This window comes from Pelophylax lessonae (assembly GCF_965119305.1).
Source record: "Pelophylax lessonae genome assembly, chromosome: 1".
In the NCBI taxonomy this organism is placed as follows: domain Eukaryota; kingdom Metazoa; phylum Chordata; class Amphibia; order Anura; family Ranidae; genus Pelophylax; species Pelophylax lessonae.
Genome location: NC_138768.1, coordinates 439,410,855 through 439,427,290, shown reverse-complemented (window position 1 = coordinate 439,427,290; position 16,436 = coordinate 439,410,855). Strand labels below are relative to the sequence as shown.

At 44.3% G+C, this 16,436-nt stretch overlaps 1 protein-coding gene across 1 annotated transcript in view; it reads right to left on the bottom strand.

Annotated features, from left to right (window-relative positions):
- Window positions 1-15,884, bottom strand: part of TRIM14 (tripartite motif containing 14) — a 129,452-nt gene extending 113,568 nt beyond the window's left edge. The window contains exon 1 of the mRNA XM_082243811.1: window positions 15,267-15,884. Within this exon, the coding sequence (XP_082099937.1) occupies window positions 15,267-15,836 (570 nt within the window). The 5' untranslated portion in view covers window positions 15,837-15,884. The remainder of the gene's footprint in view (window positions 1-15,266) is intronic.
- Window positions 15,885-16,436: the final 552 nt, after the last annotated feature.

The following is a 16,436-nucleotide window of genomic DNA, read 5'->3' as shown; positions in this document are numbered from 1 at the left end:
ACAAACGTAGCTTGCTGGAAGATTTCTGCAACTGCCCTGATTTGCCTTATTGCAAATAGAATTATCACATTTGTTTTCATCTATACATTTTAAACGACTTCTTACCAAGTATAAAGTACATGGTTTCCATTTCATACCAGCTACGCATCATAAATCATTCTTATCCTATTATCACCTGAACCTTGCAAGTTAATATTTAATAAAACCTTATGGCAGACAAACATAAAACATACTTTGAAATACATTGAGAACTGTTTTCTAATTTTGTCCAGCTAGTCCTGAGATTAGCCAGCCATACATGGATTGAAATTTGGCTGGTTCAGCAGGGACCGGCCGAATTTTAATCTACGTATGGGCAAGATGATGGTACCCATGTTCATCGATCGACTTGGGTACAACCAGTCTGTCAAATTTTAGCATGCAATTACTACCAGCGGCAAAATCATGTTCTGCCACCCAAGAAGGCTCACACCCCCCTCCCCCCACCTCCCATACACACACACAATAGCGCTGCTGTCAATCAAGGTCAGTTAGCCAATCTGAATCGACACACGGAGCTGCAGCTTTGCTTGGTTGCCCCCATAGCAAGTTGCTTGCTATGGGGGCACCCAACAGGATGGAGAAGCCAGGAGAGCCGAAGAGGGACCGAGAAGAGGAAGATCCGGGCCACTCTGTGCAAAACCCACTGCACAGAGGAGGTAAGTATACCATGTTTGTTATTTAAAAAAAAAAAACGAGACTTTAAAATCACTTTAATCGCTTCTTTGCCCAATGCAATTTGCTGCATTTTCTGATCGTTCAGTTCACACCAACTAGTGTGTGCTGAAAAAAAGTATGACATGGTTTATTTTTTACCCAGTGACAATTGTGACGCATTACAGCGCACTACTACACAATGCATTGTATAATAGACATGTATGAAATGGCATTGTGACAATTTAAAACATTTAAAAAAGAAAGTGTGATGCATTGCAACATTGCACTGCCCCTTCATAGCACACACCGTAGTGTAATGGGCTGCTGGCGTGAATGAGCCCTTGAAGAACGTACATTTAAAATCCAAGAAAGCATTTGTATAAACTTGTAACACTTGATGCTCTGTGAATCAAGACAAAACTGATACGGCATTGGTCCTGGGGATGTTACAATGTTGTCACTAAAATAAAAAAAATTACAGACTCCGAATAATTATGTACAACATATAGAAGCTAATATTAAAAATTCTTGATACAGAATTTAATGTAATATAAAATCCAAAAAGTACTGAGCTCAAATGAAAATAATCATCAAATATCTGACATGGTTTGCTTCACACAGCGAAAAATAAAACATTTTGCACACATAGTAATAGACCAACACTCAGTAAGTCATACACAAGACAAATTTGTGATCGTTACCTGTGAATATGCAAAGTCCACAAAACTGTGTTCTCCAATACCAATGCAACTCTGTGCTATGCCACATTCCAATGCCAGCTTCTCGGCCTTTTGGCTAAGATCAAGTGTAGTATCTGTTCTTATCAGTTGGTATGGGCCTTAGCTAGTACCAGTATGACCGAAACCCGGAGCGCTCAGAGTATTGAGATATGGGGAGTAGGTCATCTGGGAAAGCATGTGGGGCCTGCCGCCTTCTGATTCGAATGGGTTGAACTGTCCTAACCAGTTTGAAGGGGGCAGGAAAGCCGGTTCAGGGGGCCGGTGGAACTGTTCCTGGATGTAATGGGCTGAGGAACAGGATGGCGAGGGGAGGGCTTTCTCTCCTGGGTTTTGATCTGGCCTTGCAAAAGGCCTGTCCCCAGTGGTAGGCAAGCTCTCTCTAAGCTGTCCAGGTTCTGATGTCTGCTGGTGGGGATAGGCTACACTCGGTCTCGCCGGGGGCTGAGATTGAAAAAGCCCGTAGTGTAAGTGCCCCTGGGGTGGCAGCCCAGGGGTGCCTTAATTTCTCACTGGTGAGGGGCAGCTCACTGTGAGTTTTTTCAGCACCTTGGTCACTGCACTATGCACACCTTTTTCGCACCTGCCACTTGGGACAGGCCTTTTGGCTTGCACCAGAGGAATTTTTTATTCCGGCTGGAAGGCCTGCCTTGGTTCCTCACATGGCACCATTGCACTTTCCCCACTTCCCTTTCCCCACTTCTTTGTTTGTTTGTCTTTTTCTTTGGAGTTTGTCACTGCACTTTCACCTTTTTTTTCTTTATTTGCACGACTGGAGTGTGTGGGTCCTCGGGCCCAGCCTTGAGTCTTGGGAGGGGGTGGATATGGCCTTTTGGCTTAGTTCGCCCTCTCTCATGGGGTCTCCCTTCGGGGGAGCCCTACTTAGTACTCGTGGGGGCTGTTTCGGCAGTCCCCCTGAAGAACGGGGTCGGTCTGGTTTCGGCCAGACAGACCATGAGTACCTTAAATCCCTGTCAGGAGTCTTGCGCCCCGGGGGATCGAGGTTTCGGGTCCTACCTCTTCGGAGGGAAGACCATACGATTTCGCACACCCTGTGCTTTTTTGTGTTCTCACTTTGTGTGTGTGCACTTTTTTATGCACCGGGTGGAGTCTTTTGAGTGTGTTGCACCTGCTACGGGCTTAAAAAAAAAAAAAACATTCCAATGCCAGCTCGCAAAAGGATTCAGTGGGAACAGAAAAACATATGCTCTTTACCAGAAATCCATGGCTCTTCGCTTAAAGCCTAATACACACAATGAGATTTTCGAACGATCTTGCGTCCGATTTTTGTTGCATGCTAGTCTCATATGGAAAGTGAAGAGGTTACTTTCATATGAAAATTCTCGTACAACAGAATTCAACTTCAGAAGTGATGTCATGTGTTGAATTGTTTTGTATGTGTTCTTTCATTTCCGAGCATGCCTAGTCTCGCTCTTACGATTTTTTCGGACGAAAACTGTACTAATTAATGAAAATCGGACGTTGTGTTCACATACGATAAACATTTTATAGCCTGCACATCCAGTTTTTGTCCTCCGAAAATTCATAATCGGCTGTCGAAAGCACTATACTAACAATCCGAAAATCGGCAGATCATTCGTCGGACGAAATTTTACTTCCGATTTTCGTATCGTGTGTACGGGCCTTTAGATTATCCATGAATGCTTGTGGGGCCAACTCACTAATCACCAGAAGGCATAGGAATCTCCAAATTGCAACCAAATTCCTCTCACAAAACAGGGAGACAGAAAGAAAAGCCAAGCCTCATAGTGTAGCAAATATGTAAGACACCTTTATTTAAAATATAATATTAGCTCTTGGTACCGTGCATAAAAATTAAGGCTGCAGCATAAACCAATTACCCTGCACTCAGCTTTATCCTAAAAAAGCCCCGCTGCTGGTGACATAACACTCCCCAGTGTTTCTAAATACCATAATCAGCAAACCAGCACTACAGTGAGTATCCGACAGGGATCTCCAAACTACGGCCCTCCAGCTGTTGTGGAACTACACGTCCCATGAGGCATTGTAAAACTCTGATATTTACAGACATGTCTAAGCATTATGGGAATTGTAGTTCCTGAACAACTGGAGGGCCGTAATTTGGAGACCCCTGGTTTATAACCACTTGAAGACCAGGCTTATTCTGAAACTTTTTGCTTACCTTTAAAAATCTGTATATTTTGCTAAAATATTGCCTGGGACCCCCAAACATCATATTTTTTTTTTCTTTAGCAGAAGCCATAGAGAATAAAATGGTGGTCATTGCAATTTTTTTTTTTTTGTGACAGTATTTTTCAAATACAATTTTTGGGGGAAAAAATACACTTTTTTTTATCTAGGCAAAATATATACAGACAAGCGATGACAAAAAAAAAACGCTCCAATCCACATATGAGGCTACAAAGTGCACTGTCCTGTGGGAACTTATGCAAAATATGGTGCAAAGGAGATACTTAATACCTGATAGAATAGCTAAATTCGATAAACACACACCCCCTCCTAATTGCTGGAGGAATTGTGGTGCATCTGGCACTTTACTTCATATTCTATAGGAATGCCCACAGTTAACCCACTACTGGCAAAAGGTTTTCTCCCTCTTATTACAAGTCACTGGGATAAAAATAACTTCTTCACCTAACTTTGCATTATTGAACCTAACTATCAAATCCTTACCAAAAATACACAGAAAAGTGATCACACATATCTTATTCACTGGTTGTGAGAAACAATCAATCAAACCAATACTATTAGATGTTATAAAAATGGTTCAGACCCATCACACCGATGAGGTTCTATTAACGAAGGATAGTTGCTCAGAGATTAATGTGGAACGCTTAATCCAACTGGTACGACTCATTCACCTAGAAATTATGTACTTACATTGCCATGTGCATGGGACTACCCACCCTTTTCTTTTTTCTCCCCCTTTTTTCTCACTTTCCCCCCCTACATTTACCCCTCCTCCTCCTTCTTACCCCTTCCCTCCTTCACCCCTTACCTCCCCACTGTTACCCTCTGCCCCCTCCCTCTTTCTTTGGTATTAATATGTGTGCACCTCCTTATATCCTTATGTACCAAAGGGATATTGGTAAAGAAATATCTTAGTTCTGAAATACCTGAGTAATACTGCTGTTGCCTCCAGGTCATGACTGACATGTTCTTTGTTACCTGTTCATTGTCTGGTTTTTAACAAACTTTATTATGACCAGTAACATGCATTGTGCTTTCATGACAATGTTTGTATTTTTGGAAATGCACTATATAATATACTGAACAAGAAAAAAATACACTTTGATTAATTTTAATGCAAACAAACACAATATATAACCACATTTTTTGGTAAAATATAAAAGATGATGTTACACTGAGTAAATAGATATCTAACATGTCCCTTTTTTAAAATTGTGCATGCCTGTAGAATGGCGACAAACTACGATACCTAAAAACTTCCATAGGCAACGCATTCAAAAATGTTTACAGGTTACCAGGTTCGAGTTAGAGGAGGTCTAGAGCTAGAATTATTACTCTCGGTTTAAATTTTTTTATTTTTCTTTATTTTATTTTTAAAAATGTATTAATGTTATTTAAAAAAAAATATTTTTACACTCTCACTCTTTTTTTTTTTAGCACTTTTATTGCTGTCACAAGAAATGTAAGTGTCTCTTGTGGTAGCAACAAAGCACGTCAGGTCCTCTTTGTGGGGATATCTGGGGTCTATAACCCACCCAGATCTTTCCTCTACCCTTTAAAAGCATTAGATCAAAAAAAAAAAAAAACATTGATCTCATGCTTTCCAGAAAAAAAAAATGGCCTTGTTTACATTCTTCCTAACTGGAAGTGACAAAATGCGCTCAGACAATCGTGTAATATGTCTTCAATGCATCCACCAATACACCTACACAAAAATCCTCTTATACCGTTCCTTTAAGAGTGCCAACCACAAGTGTCCGTGAAGGATGAAAACCACCGCACACTTCCCATGTAATATCCTTTTAAGAGACTGGATCACCCGTGCTCCCCAAAAGGCTTACCAGAAATATATGTATAGCATCAGCCACAAAATAATATTCATATATGCCTTTAAAATAACCCGATCTCTCGTGCTTTAGGTATAAAACTTAGCAGAAACATATAGGAAATGGCAGTCAAAAATAATATCTCTGGGTGATTCAAAGTCTTAGTGGGATATTACGCGGGAAGTGTGCAGTGGTTTTCTACCTTCATGGACATTGGTGGTTGGCATTCCTAAAAGCATGGTATAAGCCTATAAGGGGATTATGGTGTAAGTGCGATTTGTGCATATGTAGCGCTATACCTGCAAGAACCGCTAGTTGTTTGGGAATTTTCCCACACTCACAGCATACACAGAGCTTTTTCAGCATTTTTCCTTTAGCTTAAAGAGTAACTCCATTTTTGTTGAGAAAAAAAAAACATTCCCATCTGGGACAATGCACAATTCAAGGATTTCAACCACTTGCTGATCGCCCTTTAGCACTTTTACTGCTACGAGGCGGCAGCTGCGCACCAGATCAGTAGGGCACAGGCATGCCCGCCACCGGCGGCTCGCTACTGCTGTGATTACACACAGTGGGCACCCGCCGATTGTTTAGTACACAGGCAGAACGAAGATCTGCCTATGCAAACAAGGCAGATCACCATTCTGTCAGTAAGGAAGGCATTGATCCTGTGTTCCTGTGTAGGGAGGAACACGGATATATGCCTTCCCTTAGTAAAAGCACCGCCCACAGTACACAAAATCACTAGCTAGACATACAGTTAACCCTTTGATCGCCCCTGATGTTAACCCCTTCCCAGCCTGTGTCATTAGTACAGTGACAGTGTATATTTTTTTTTAGCATTGATCACTGTAATAATGTCACTGGTCCCCAAAAAGTGTAAAAAGTGTCAGGTAGTGTCCAAAATGTCCGCCGCAATATTGCAGTCCCGCTATAAGTCGCTGATCGCCTCTATTATTAGTAAAAAAAAAAACAACAATACATAAAAATATCCCATAGTTTGTAAATGCTGTAACTTTTGGGCAAACCAGTTAATATACGCTTATTGAAACTTTTTTTAACAAAAATATAAATCAGAATACATATTGGCCTAAATTGATGAAAAAAAAATTGATAATTTTAAAAAATTTTTATTGGATATGTTCTATAACAGAAAGTAAAACATACGGTTTTTTTTTTTTTTTTTTTTTAATTGTCAGTATTTTTTGTTTATAGCGTAAAAATAAAGAACGCAGAGGTGTTCAAATATCACTAAAAGAAAGCTCTATCTGTGGGAATAAAAGGACACACATTTTTTTAGGATACAGGTTCACACGACTGCGCAGTTTTTTTAGGGAAGTAATGCAGTGTCGTATCGCAAAAAAAAAAAAAACGGCCTTGTCAGGAAGGGTGGTAAAATTCCAGAGGTCAATTGGTTAACAAACTTTGTTGCAGATTCCTACCTTTTGTTATTCTGAAGAAATCCCTGTGTGTTTGTCTGTGTCCATGTTGTAAGTGAATCTGTATGGGAGTGGTTTCATAATTATCAATCAGCTGCTGTACCTGCAGGGCTCTAATGAGGAAAATTGCAGGGTCTGCATCCCTTTAGACCTGATTTTCCTATTGGGACTATCTGACCAAAATGACATTTTTTTGTTGCAGGGGATGCCGGATATCTGACTTGTATCTTAGGACAGACTTCTGGGAAAATCAATGAGCCAATCACGGTGTGTGGTCAGTACACATTCTGTGTAAAGAACACCTCCAGGTAGCCATATTGCATTGCATTTTACAGAACATTACAGAGCTGCAAGTTGAAAAGTAAAGGTAATTTTTAATAACATTAAATTGCAATATGACTTGAGTCGCAATTGTATACCCTATATTGTTTTTTTTATTTGCTATTTTTATCCCCACAAAAGTGGAGAGTTACCCTTTAAGAAAGTCTAGGGGTTTATTTTAGGGTTTTTATTGGTAACAGCAACTTGAATAGGGATGGGGAGCATAGGATACCCCAAAACTATAGAACTTAATGAGCCTCTGCTTGCTCTGTACAAAATTGCAGACTGTATTGTACAACCTCAGGCTGCACTGTATTCTTTGACTATATATACCAAGGGTTCAGTCATGGCCCTTAGGCTCTGAGGAAGAGGCACTGCCTCGAAACGCGTTAGCCTTTCACCTTTACGAGATATTGGACTCTTAACATCTTGGACGTTATTCGATGGAGTGGATATGCTGGTTTACATCGCATGTTTGTGAGTAGCCATTTTTTAAATATTTTACCAATAAAAGCCTACTAAGGATAAAGCGCTAGGCTGGTGCGCCCTTCTTTTTGTTTATGTTTACAGTGTTTTGTCGACCACCCAGGTTGTAGAGGGCAGCAAGGCTTAGCCATTAGTGGATGCCAAGTGAGAGTCCCGGGATAGAGGCTGTCTGAGAACCTGATTCTGAGCGCAGGAGCAAGGTGCCAAGCATCACAATTTTCTTTCTGGTGCACTGTATTCTTAGGCTGACTTATACAACTCCTGGCTGTATTGAGCACACTTTAGCAGTATTGCACAACTCCTGGGTGCGTTGCAATTGCTTGTGCGATAGACCACTCCACTATACTTCTCTGTATAGCAGGAGCAAGTGCTCAGTCCCCAGAATGGTATGGGGTACCTACACCAACTCTCCTCTGCCTCTGCTCAGTCTCTGATACAGGCCCTTTTCGGTAGGCCCCCCAGCTAAGGTTAGCTAGGATCTTGATATCTTCAAAAAGACTTCCTTGACTTCCCCTCTGTCTCTCTCTCTCTCTGCCCCAGGGGAAGAGCCCCTGAACAGGGATCTCCTCCAGAAAGATGGACCCTGGAATTCTGAACTCAGAATATTTATAGGCTCTCCCTCCACCTTCCGGGCACACCTCCCCAGGGATTGTCCAGAGCTTCATAAATATGCAGACTGCCTGTTCTGCTCTCCTCTCGCTATACTTCCAGAAGTCTCTAGAAGACAGCAGCCTGTGAGACACTGAACAGCCTGTAGTAATCAACCCCTGCTTCACTATTTGCAGAGAAGCTAAATAAATGTATTTAATTTACTAAGTTAGCTTTAATAGCTAAATTTACTTAGGAGGGTGCTACACATGTATTGGTGGATGAAGAGAAGACATATTACACAATTATCCTCTATTTTTGTTCTTGTATTTTGTTTAATTTTGTGACTCAATACCATTTCTGAGCAATGATGAGAAAAGAAAAATAGCGGATTTGTTTACGCAATCGATTTATAAAGTTAGATCTACTGGAATCTGTATAGAAACGTGGTTTTTGACCAACTCTAGTTTAGTGGGTCATAACTTTCTGGTGAGCATTCTACCTACCCACACATGACTGAAGAATTTCTGTATAGAGGATTTTACCAATTTATATCTACATATACAGTATTTAGTGGGTCATAGTGTTCTGTGGAGTTAAAACCACCAATTTGAGATAATAATGAGTATGCCTGTTAAACATACCACACATTGAGACTGTACCAGACATGAATCACTTAACGGGAAGGAGTCAAAACTTTTTGGTAAGTCTCCTCTAATCACCTGAGGGTAATTGATGCAAGAGTGGGGATCACACAAGAGGACTATATTTTGGAAGTTCTACTTTGAATTGATAGGACTTTTTGGAGAACGTTTTTGGATTGCGACTGCTATTGTTCATCACTTTTTCTCTATAGAGTTAACCACTTTAAGACCGGAAGATTTTGCTGCTTAATGACCAGGCCCTATTTTGCGATTCGTCACTGCGTGGTTTTAACGGACAATTGCATGGTCCCGCGATGCTGTACCCAATTGAAATTGATGTCCTTTTTTTTCCCACAAATAGAGCTTTATTTTGGTGGTATTTGATCACCTGTGTGATTTTTATTTTTTGCGCTATAAACATAAAAAGAGCAAACATTTTGAAAAAAAAAAAACAATATTTTTCACATTCTGCTATATGACATTCCCCCAAAAAAAAAAATTAATATCAAATCAAAATAAATTTTTTTAACATTTTAGGCCAATTTGTTTTCTGCTACATATTTTTGGTAAAAAAAAAAAAAAATCGCAATAAGCGTTTTTTGATTGGTTTGCGTAAAAGTTATTGCGTTTACTAACTACGGGAAAGAATTATGTCATTTTTATTGTTTTGTTTTGTTTTTTTTACTAGTAATGGCGGCGGTCTGTGATTTTTTGCACGACTGCGACATTGCAGCAGACAGATCGGACCCCTAACTGACATTTTTGACACTTTTGGGGGTACCAGTGACATTACTACAGTAATCAGTGCTAAAAATATGCACTGTTACTGTAATAATGCCATTGGCAGGGAAGGGGTTAATACTATTGGTGATCAAGGGGTTAAATGTAGGCCTAGGGGAGTAATTCTAACTGGGGGGGGGGGGGGGGGGGTTGGGCTTGTGAGATGACTATAGAGACATGCGATCCTATATAGCAGGATCGCATTGTCTCTGTAATAATCTCAGGGAGAAGGACAGACGGCTGTGTTTACATCAGCCGTCCGTCCTTCTCTGTCAGCGGGGGGAGATTGCGGATGGTCGGCAGCCATGGGAGCCGCCTGTCACATGCACTGGCTCCCCAGCTGACAAGCGGGGGGCAGGAGCGCGCCGCCGGCAGAGCGCACTCACCCCCTAGCTCCTCCCAGGCGAGCGCCGTACATGTACGGGACTTTGCCTGGGAGAGCCAGCCTGCCGCAGTACATCTGCGGCGGCTGGTCGTTATGTGGTTAAACAGGGATACTCACTGTAGCGCTGGTTTGTTGTTCTTGGTAAAGTTTCAGCATTACACAGTTCTAGTCATTCTAGCAGGCCGCCAATGTACATGATGATGTCACTTCAAAGCTCCACTTTGGAGTCATGTCAGCACACACAGTGGCAGGAATTGGTTTATGCTCCAGCCTTCATTTTATACATGGTACCAAGATCTAATATTGCAAGTGTGATACTTATTTTAAGTAAAGGTGTTTTATTTATTTGCTACACTATAAGGTTTGGCTTTTCTTTCTGTCTGCCTGTTCTATTAGAGGAATTTGGTTTAAGTTTTCTCCCTGCCTTCTGGTGTATAGTGAGTTGGTCCCACAAGCGTTTATGGCTACTCTTAAAAACGGAAAGCCATGGGTTTTTGGTAAGGAGCATATGTTTTTCTTTACTCTGTTCCCACAGAATTATTTTGTTCCGTGTACTTGTATCAAAAAAGTACCCCGGTTATCTTTATATTTCTTCCTTTGTGTGAAATACCTGGGGATACTTCTTCCTGCTTTCCTTTTCCAAACTGACCTCACCAGGGCATGGTAGTACACCCATCCTAGTGTGATCTGTTTTCTTCTTTGCATTCTACTTGTGAGAACTTGTTGCCTGTAATCCAATGAGTATACTTGTGCTGACATGCATCCCTGCACAGCTCTTCATTGGGAAGATCAGTGTACTGCTGTTTCTCTAGCTCCTGCTGACACACTTCCCTGTAGTCTCCAACCCCACCTCTCTAAGTCCTTATGCAACTGAGAACAGAGATCATGTATACAAAAGAAAAAGGGTATTTATAATATATATATATGCTGTATATATACTGTAAAGTAAGGCCTGTGGATGTGGTGTTTTTTACCGCGATTTTTACCGCGATTTACAGGCGTTTTTACAGGCGCTTTTTGTGCAGGCGTTTTTAGATTGAATAGAAACCAATGGAAAACGCCTGTAATCTGCCCAAAAAGAAGCTCATGTACTTTTTTGAGCGTTGGGCGTTTTGCTTACAGCGTCAAAACGCTCAGATGTGAACAGGGGCCATTGAAATGAATAGGATTTGTCTTGTTGGGCGTTTTGAGAGCTGATCCTAGAGCAGAAAAACTCCCCAAAAACGCCCAAAAACGCCTAGATGTGAACGGAGCCTTTGATACAGTTCCCCACAAACATTTATTGTACAAACTAAGGTACGTAAGTATGGACCATACCTGGATTGAAAACTGGCTTCAGGGGCAAGTCCAAAGGGTGGTGATAGATGGCGAGTACGCTGAATGGTCTGGTTTGGAAAGTGGGGTCCCCCAAGGATCTGTCCTGGAACCAATCCTGTTTAATTTATTCATAAACAATCTAGAGGATGGGATAAACAGCTCAATCTCAGTGTTTGCGATGATACTAAGCTAAGCAGGGCAATAACTTCTATGCAGGGTGTGGAAACCTTACAAGAAGACCTGAACAAAAAAAAAAGGGGTGGGCATCTACATGGCAAATGATGTTTAATGTTGGAAAATGTAAGGTAATGCTAAGGTGCCAGAAATACATATGCAAGTTATTTGCTAGGGGGAGAGCCTTTGGGAGAATCTAGGATGGAAAAGGACCTGGGGGTCCTGGCAGATGACAAGCTCAGCAATGGCGTAGAACTTGATCCGGTGTAGCGTGAGAATTACCTACCCCGTGAGAATTACCTACCCCTCGTCACTTCCGGCCAGGAACAGCTGAGCAGCGCAGCAGTGCGCATGCTCACAGGGCCGGATACCTAAAGGGACGACAGAGGAGCAGACTAGTGCGCATGCGCACTAGTATGGAAATAGCACGGTGTACCGTGGAAAAAACCTACCCACGCGGCGGTTAAATAAAACAGCGGGGTTGCAATACGAATCATCTCCGCTCCTGTGGCTGTCACTTCCCTGCTCTCGGCAAGTAAATATAAAAGCGGCTGGCGTCTCCGTAATTTATCTTTTCATACAGCCGCCGCCGCTTTTATATTTACTTGCCGAGAGCAGGGAAGTGACAGCCACAGGAGCGGAGATGATTCGTATTGCAGCACAGTTGTTTTAATGTAACAGCTGCATTCCATACAGTGCCGTGAACCGGAAGTGACGAGGGGTAGGTTTTTCTCACGGGTAGGTAATTCTCACGGAACACCGCCACTGGCACCCTGTGCTTTTCCCAGATGAGAGCAGGTTCACCCTGAGCACATGTGACAGACATGAAAGGGTCTGTAGAAGCCATGGAGAATGTTCTGCTGCCTGTGACATTGTTCAGCATGACCAATTTGGTGGTGGGTCAGTGATGGTCTGGGCAGACATAGGGTGGGAGGGATGGAGGGATGCACAGACCTCTACAGGCTAGACAATGGCCCCCTGACTGCCATTAGGTATCGGGATAAAATCCTTGGACCCATTTTCAGACCCTACACTGGTGCAGCGGGTCCTGGGTTTCTTCTGGTGCACGACAATGTCTGGTCTCATGTGGAAAGAGTATGCAGCCAGTTCCTGGAGGATGAAAGAATTGATACCATTTAATGGCCCCCAAGCTCGCATGACCTAAATTCAATAGAACCCCTCTGGGACATTTTGAGTTGCTGCAATGACATTTCAGCAAAATGGACTAGCCTGCTGTATTATTAATTCACTTTGATTTTCAGGGTATCTTTGAATTCAGCCTTTTGTAGGTTGATCATTTTCATCAAACGATGTGGCATCCTTTCATTCAGAGGCGTAACTAGATTCCTCAGGGCCCCGGTGCAAGAAATCATGAAGGGCCCCCCCCCCCCCCCGATAAAGCATATTTCTGACACTTTTTTTTCCAATGTATAACAAGGTAAAACATTTCTGTTTCTGGTTTCAACTGCGGCAATGGTGGTGAGGGGGGGTGGGATCAGTGGCGGCAATGATGGGGAGAGGCAAGGGATCAGTGGCGGCAATGGTGGGAAGAGGCAAGCGATCAGTGGCGGCAATGGTGGGAAGAGGCAAGGGATCAGTGGCGGCAATGGTGGGAAGAGGCAAGCGATCAGTGGCGGCAATGGTGGGAAGAGGCAAGCGATCAGTGGCGGCAATGGTGGGAAGAGGCAAGCGATCAGTGGCGGCAATGGTGGGAAGAGGCAAGCGATCAGTGGCGGCAATGGTGGGAAGAGGCAAGCGATCAGTGGCGGCAATGGTGGGAAGAGGCAAGGGATCAGTGGCGGCAATGGTGGGGAGAGGCAAGGGATCAGTGGCGGCAATGGTGGAGAGAGGCAAGGGATCAGTGGCGGCAATGGTGGAGAGAGGCAAGGGATCAGTGGCGGCAATGGTGGAGAGAGGCAAGGGATCAGTGGCGGCAATGGTGGGGAGAGGCAAGGGATCAGTGGCGGCAATGGTGGGGAGAGGCAAGGGATCAGTGGCGGCAATGGTGGGGAGAGGAAAGGGATCAGTGGCGGCAATGGTGGGGAGAGGCAAGGGATCAGTGGCGGCAATGGTGGGGAGAGGCAAGGGATCAGTGGCGGCAATGGTGGGGAGAGGCAAGAGATCAGTGGCGGCAATGGTGGGGAGAGGCAAGGGATCAGTGGCAGCAATGGTGGGGAGGGGAGTGGGATCAGTGGCGGCGGTGAGGGGGGGTGTGATCAGAGGTGGTGAAGGGGGGTGAGTTTAGTGGCGGCGATGGTGAGGGGGTGGGATCAGTGGCGGTGGTGAGGGGGGGGGTGGATGGTGGGGTGGGATCAAAGGCGGTGGTGAGGGGGGTGATGGTTGGGAGGGGGTGGGATTAATGGCGATGGTGGGGAGGTATGATGGTGGGGAGGGGCGATGGTGGTGGAGGAGGGGTGGGATTAGTGGTGGTGTCATCCTCCCCCACCACCACCTCTGTCTTACTGATCCCGTCCCCCCACCACCGCAGATCTCATCCCTACACCCCCCAACACCTCTGTTGTAGATAGGGATGAGATCTGTGCCATGGGATCATTAAGAGGCAGCAAGGGTGGAGTTTAGGATCATCATTCTTCACTTACATAGCAGTCGGTCAGACGATTCCCCCTCAGCAACAAGTGAATCCACTCCAGCCAGGCAGGCACGCTTGTAGCAGCATTTGGTCTCTTGTAGCAGCATGTGGTCCCTGCACTCTATTGGTGTCAGCTGACTTTCTTTCAGCGTCCATCCCTGCCTCACTGCATCAGCCTACTCTGTTTATTGGAGAGGATAGGCAGGGCTGAGGGTGGTGCAGGCAGCAGCAGACTCATCTTAGCAACCAGCCGCTGTAGACACCCACCCCACCCCCCCGCGCAGTGTGGCGCAACGATCGGGGAGGGCAGCTACAGTAGCCAGAACAGTCAGGCAGACGGACGGGCCCCCTCACGCTGCGGTAAGAGAATGGGGGCTGGTGGGCCCCCCCTCAGTGGTGGAACTCCAGGGACTGCTGCGACCCTGAGACCCCGTTCACACTGGGGCGACCTGGTCGCCTGACAGGTCGCCTGCCATAGAGAAGCTGTGGACCCGTTCTAATAGGAGCGACACAAGTCGCTCCGACTTAGAAAAAGGGTCCGGAGCTTCTTTGGGGCGACCTGGAGCGACCTGCATTGACTTCAATGTTATGAAGTCCGTGCCAGCCGCTCCGAGGTCGCGGTGCGAGCTGCGTGCCGTGACCTGTGAGGTCGCTCCGGCAAGTCGGATCGCCCCAGTGTGAACGGGGTCTCATAGTTCCGCTACTGCTTTCATTCCTAACACCAAATCCAGTCCATATCAGTATAGATATCCAACAACATATTTTTCCTCATTGAGATCTGATGTGTTTTCAAAGTGTTCCTTTAATTTTTTTGAGCAGTGTACTTCACCACAGTGTGACAACTCTTATACCAAACTGCAGGGTCAGCCTGCTTGTTGGACAGACTAGTCACATAACACTCTCAGACATGACCAATTACTACTCCTCCCGCCCTCACCTTTTCCAACAAAATATTAAAGTATGGGAACTTTTTGAACTCCCCGCCTATATATATACAAATGTTTTGCATTGTATTTCTGATTTCAGCTGAATAGGTTGTTTTACAAAGTAATTGTTCATTAATACTTTAGGCATGGAGAGGTTACCTTACCTTCTTGTGCATGGCTTCCTGCTGTATGAGGGTCACAGGGTGGCCTTTATGAGTGCCAAGCAGGGGACACAGGGTACAGATGCACACTCTGCAAATGCCACAGTACATCTCCACCAGCCTGTCCCTGTGCTGTGGGCACCGCCGGGTACCACTGCTCATGCTCCTGGCCTCCTCCCCTGTCGCATCACACACATGGTGCCCAGACAGTGACACCCCACCACTCTCCTCTTCCAGCATGTGCGGTTGGAAGTGCTCAGGGCAATAGGACTCCGCACAGGTCAGGCAGCTCCACCGGGCAGTACATGGCTGATGAGCTGGGCACAGATTACATTTCAATGGAAGTTGCCTCAGCCTTTCTTGGCTCTCCCTGGGCAAGGTACAGGTTGGGCATGGCTTTTCACAATTAGGAAGTTGCTGCCAGAAGCCCTCAAGACAGCCAAGGCAGAAGCGATGCCCACAGGATACTAGACACACCGGTACAGGACAGCCAGCACCACACAGTCCACAAAGCTCAAGAAGGGGAGGATGGCAGAAGGCAGAGGCTTCTTCTGATAGCACCTTCTTGTCCATACTTAGTACCTGTGAATGCAGGTTGGCAGCACTGCTCTGAATTTTCTTCTGAATCACACCCTATGGAGAAGCCATAAAAAGCGCGCTGTCTTCTGTACACTGCACTGCCCTAATGAACCCCAGCACCAGGAAATGAAACCAAACCAGCTTTACATGTAACTCTTTGTGAGCTGAAAGCTTCCTTGTAAACACAAGCCAGATGCTGATTGCTGACAAAGAATGAGCATTTGCATCTCTACAAAGGCCAGAAAATATATTCCAAAACCAGATTTTTTTTTTTTTCTAAATACTTTTTATTAAAGGTTTTACTTTTTATTCAAGGTTTTACAGTTTTACAAAAAAAAAAAGAAAAGGAGATAAATCAAATCACAATAAATTGACAGTAGTCGTACATTCCCTCAATTAATGCAACCGGAGTAGCAACCGCTTTACACATAAGCATAGGTAGAAAAATTACAGGACATTAATAATACATATAAATCAGAAGGAATACATCATTAACCATAGAACAAACACAGCGCTACTCAGATCCCTCTACCCACACACGTGCAAGGAGGAGAAATAAGGTTTTATCAAGGATAATAAACAAGGACGCAGTAC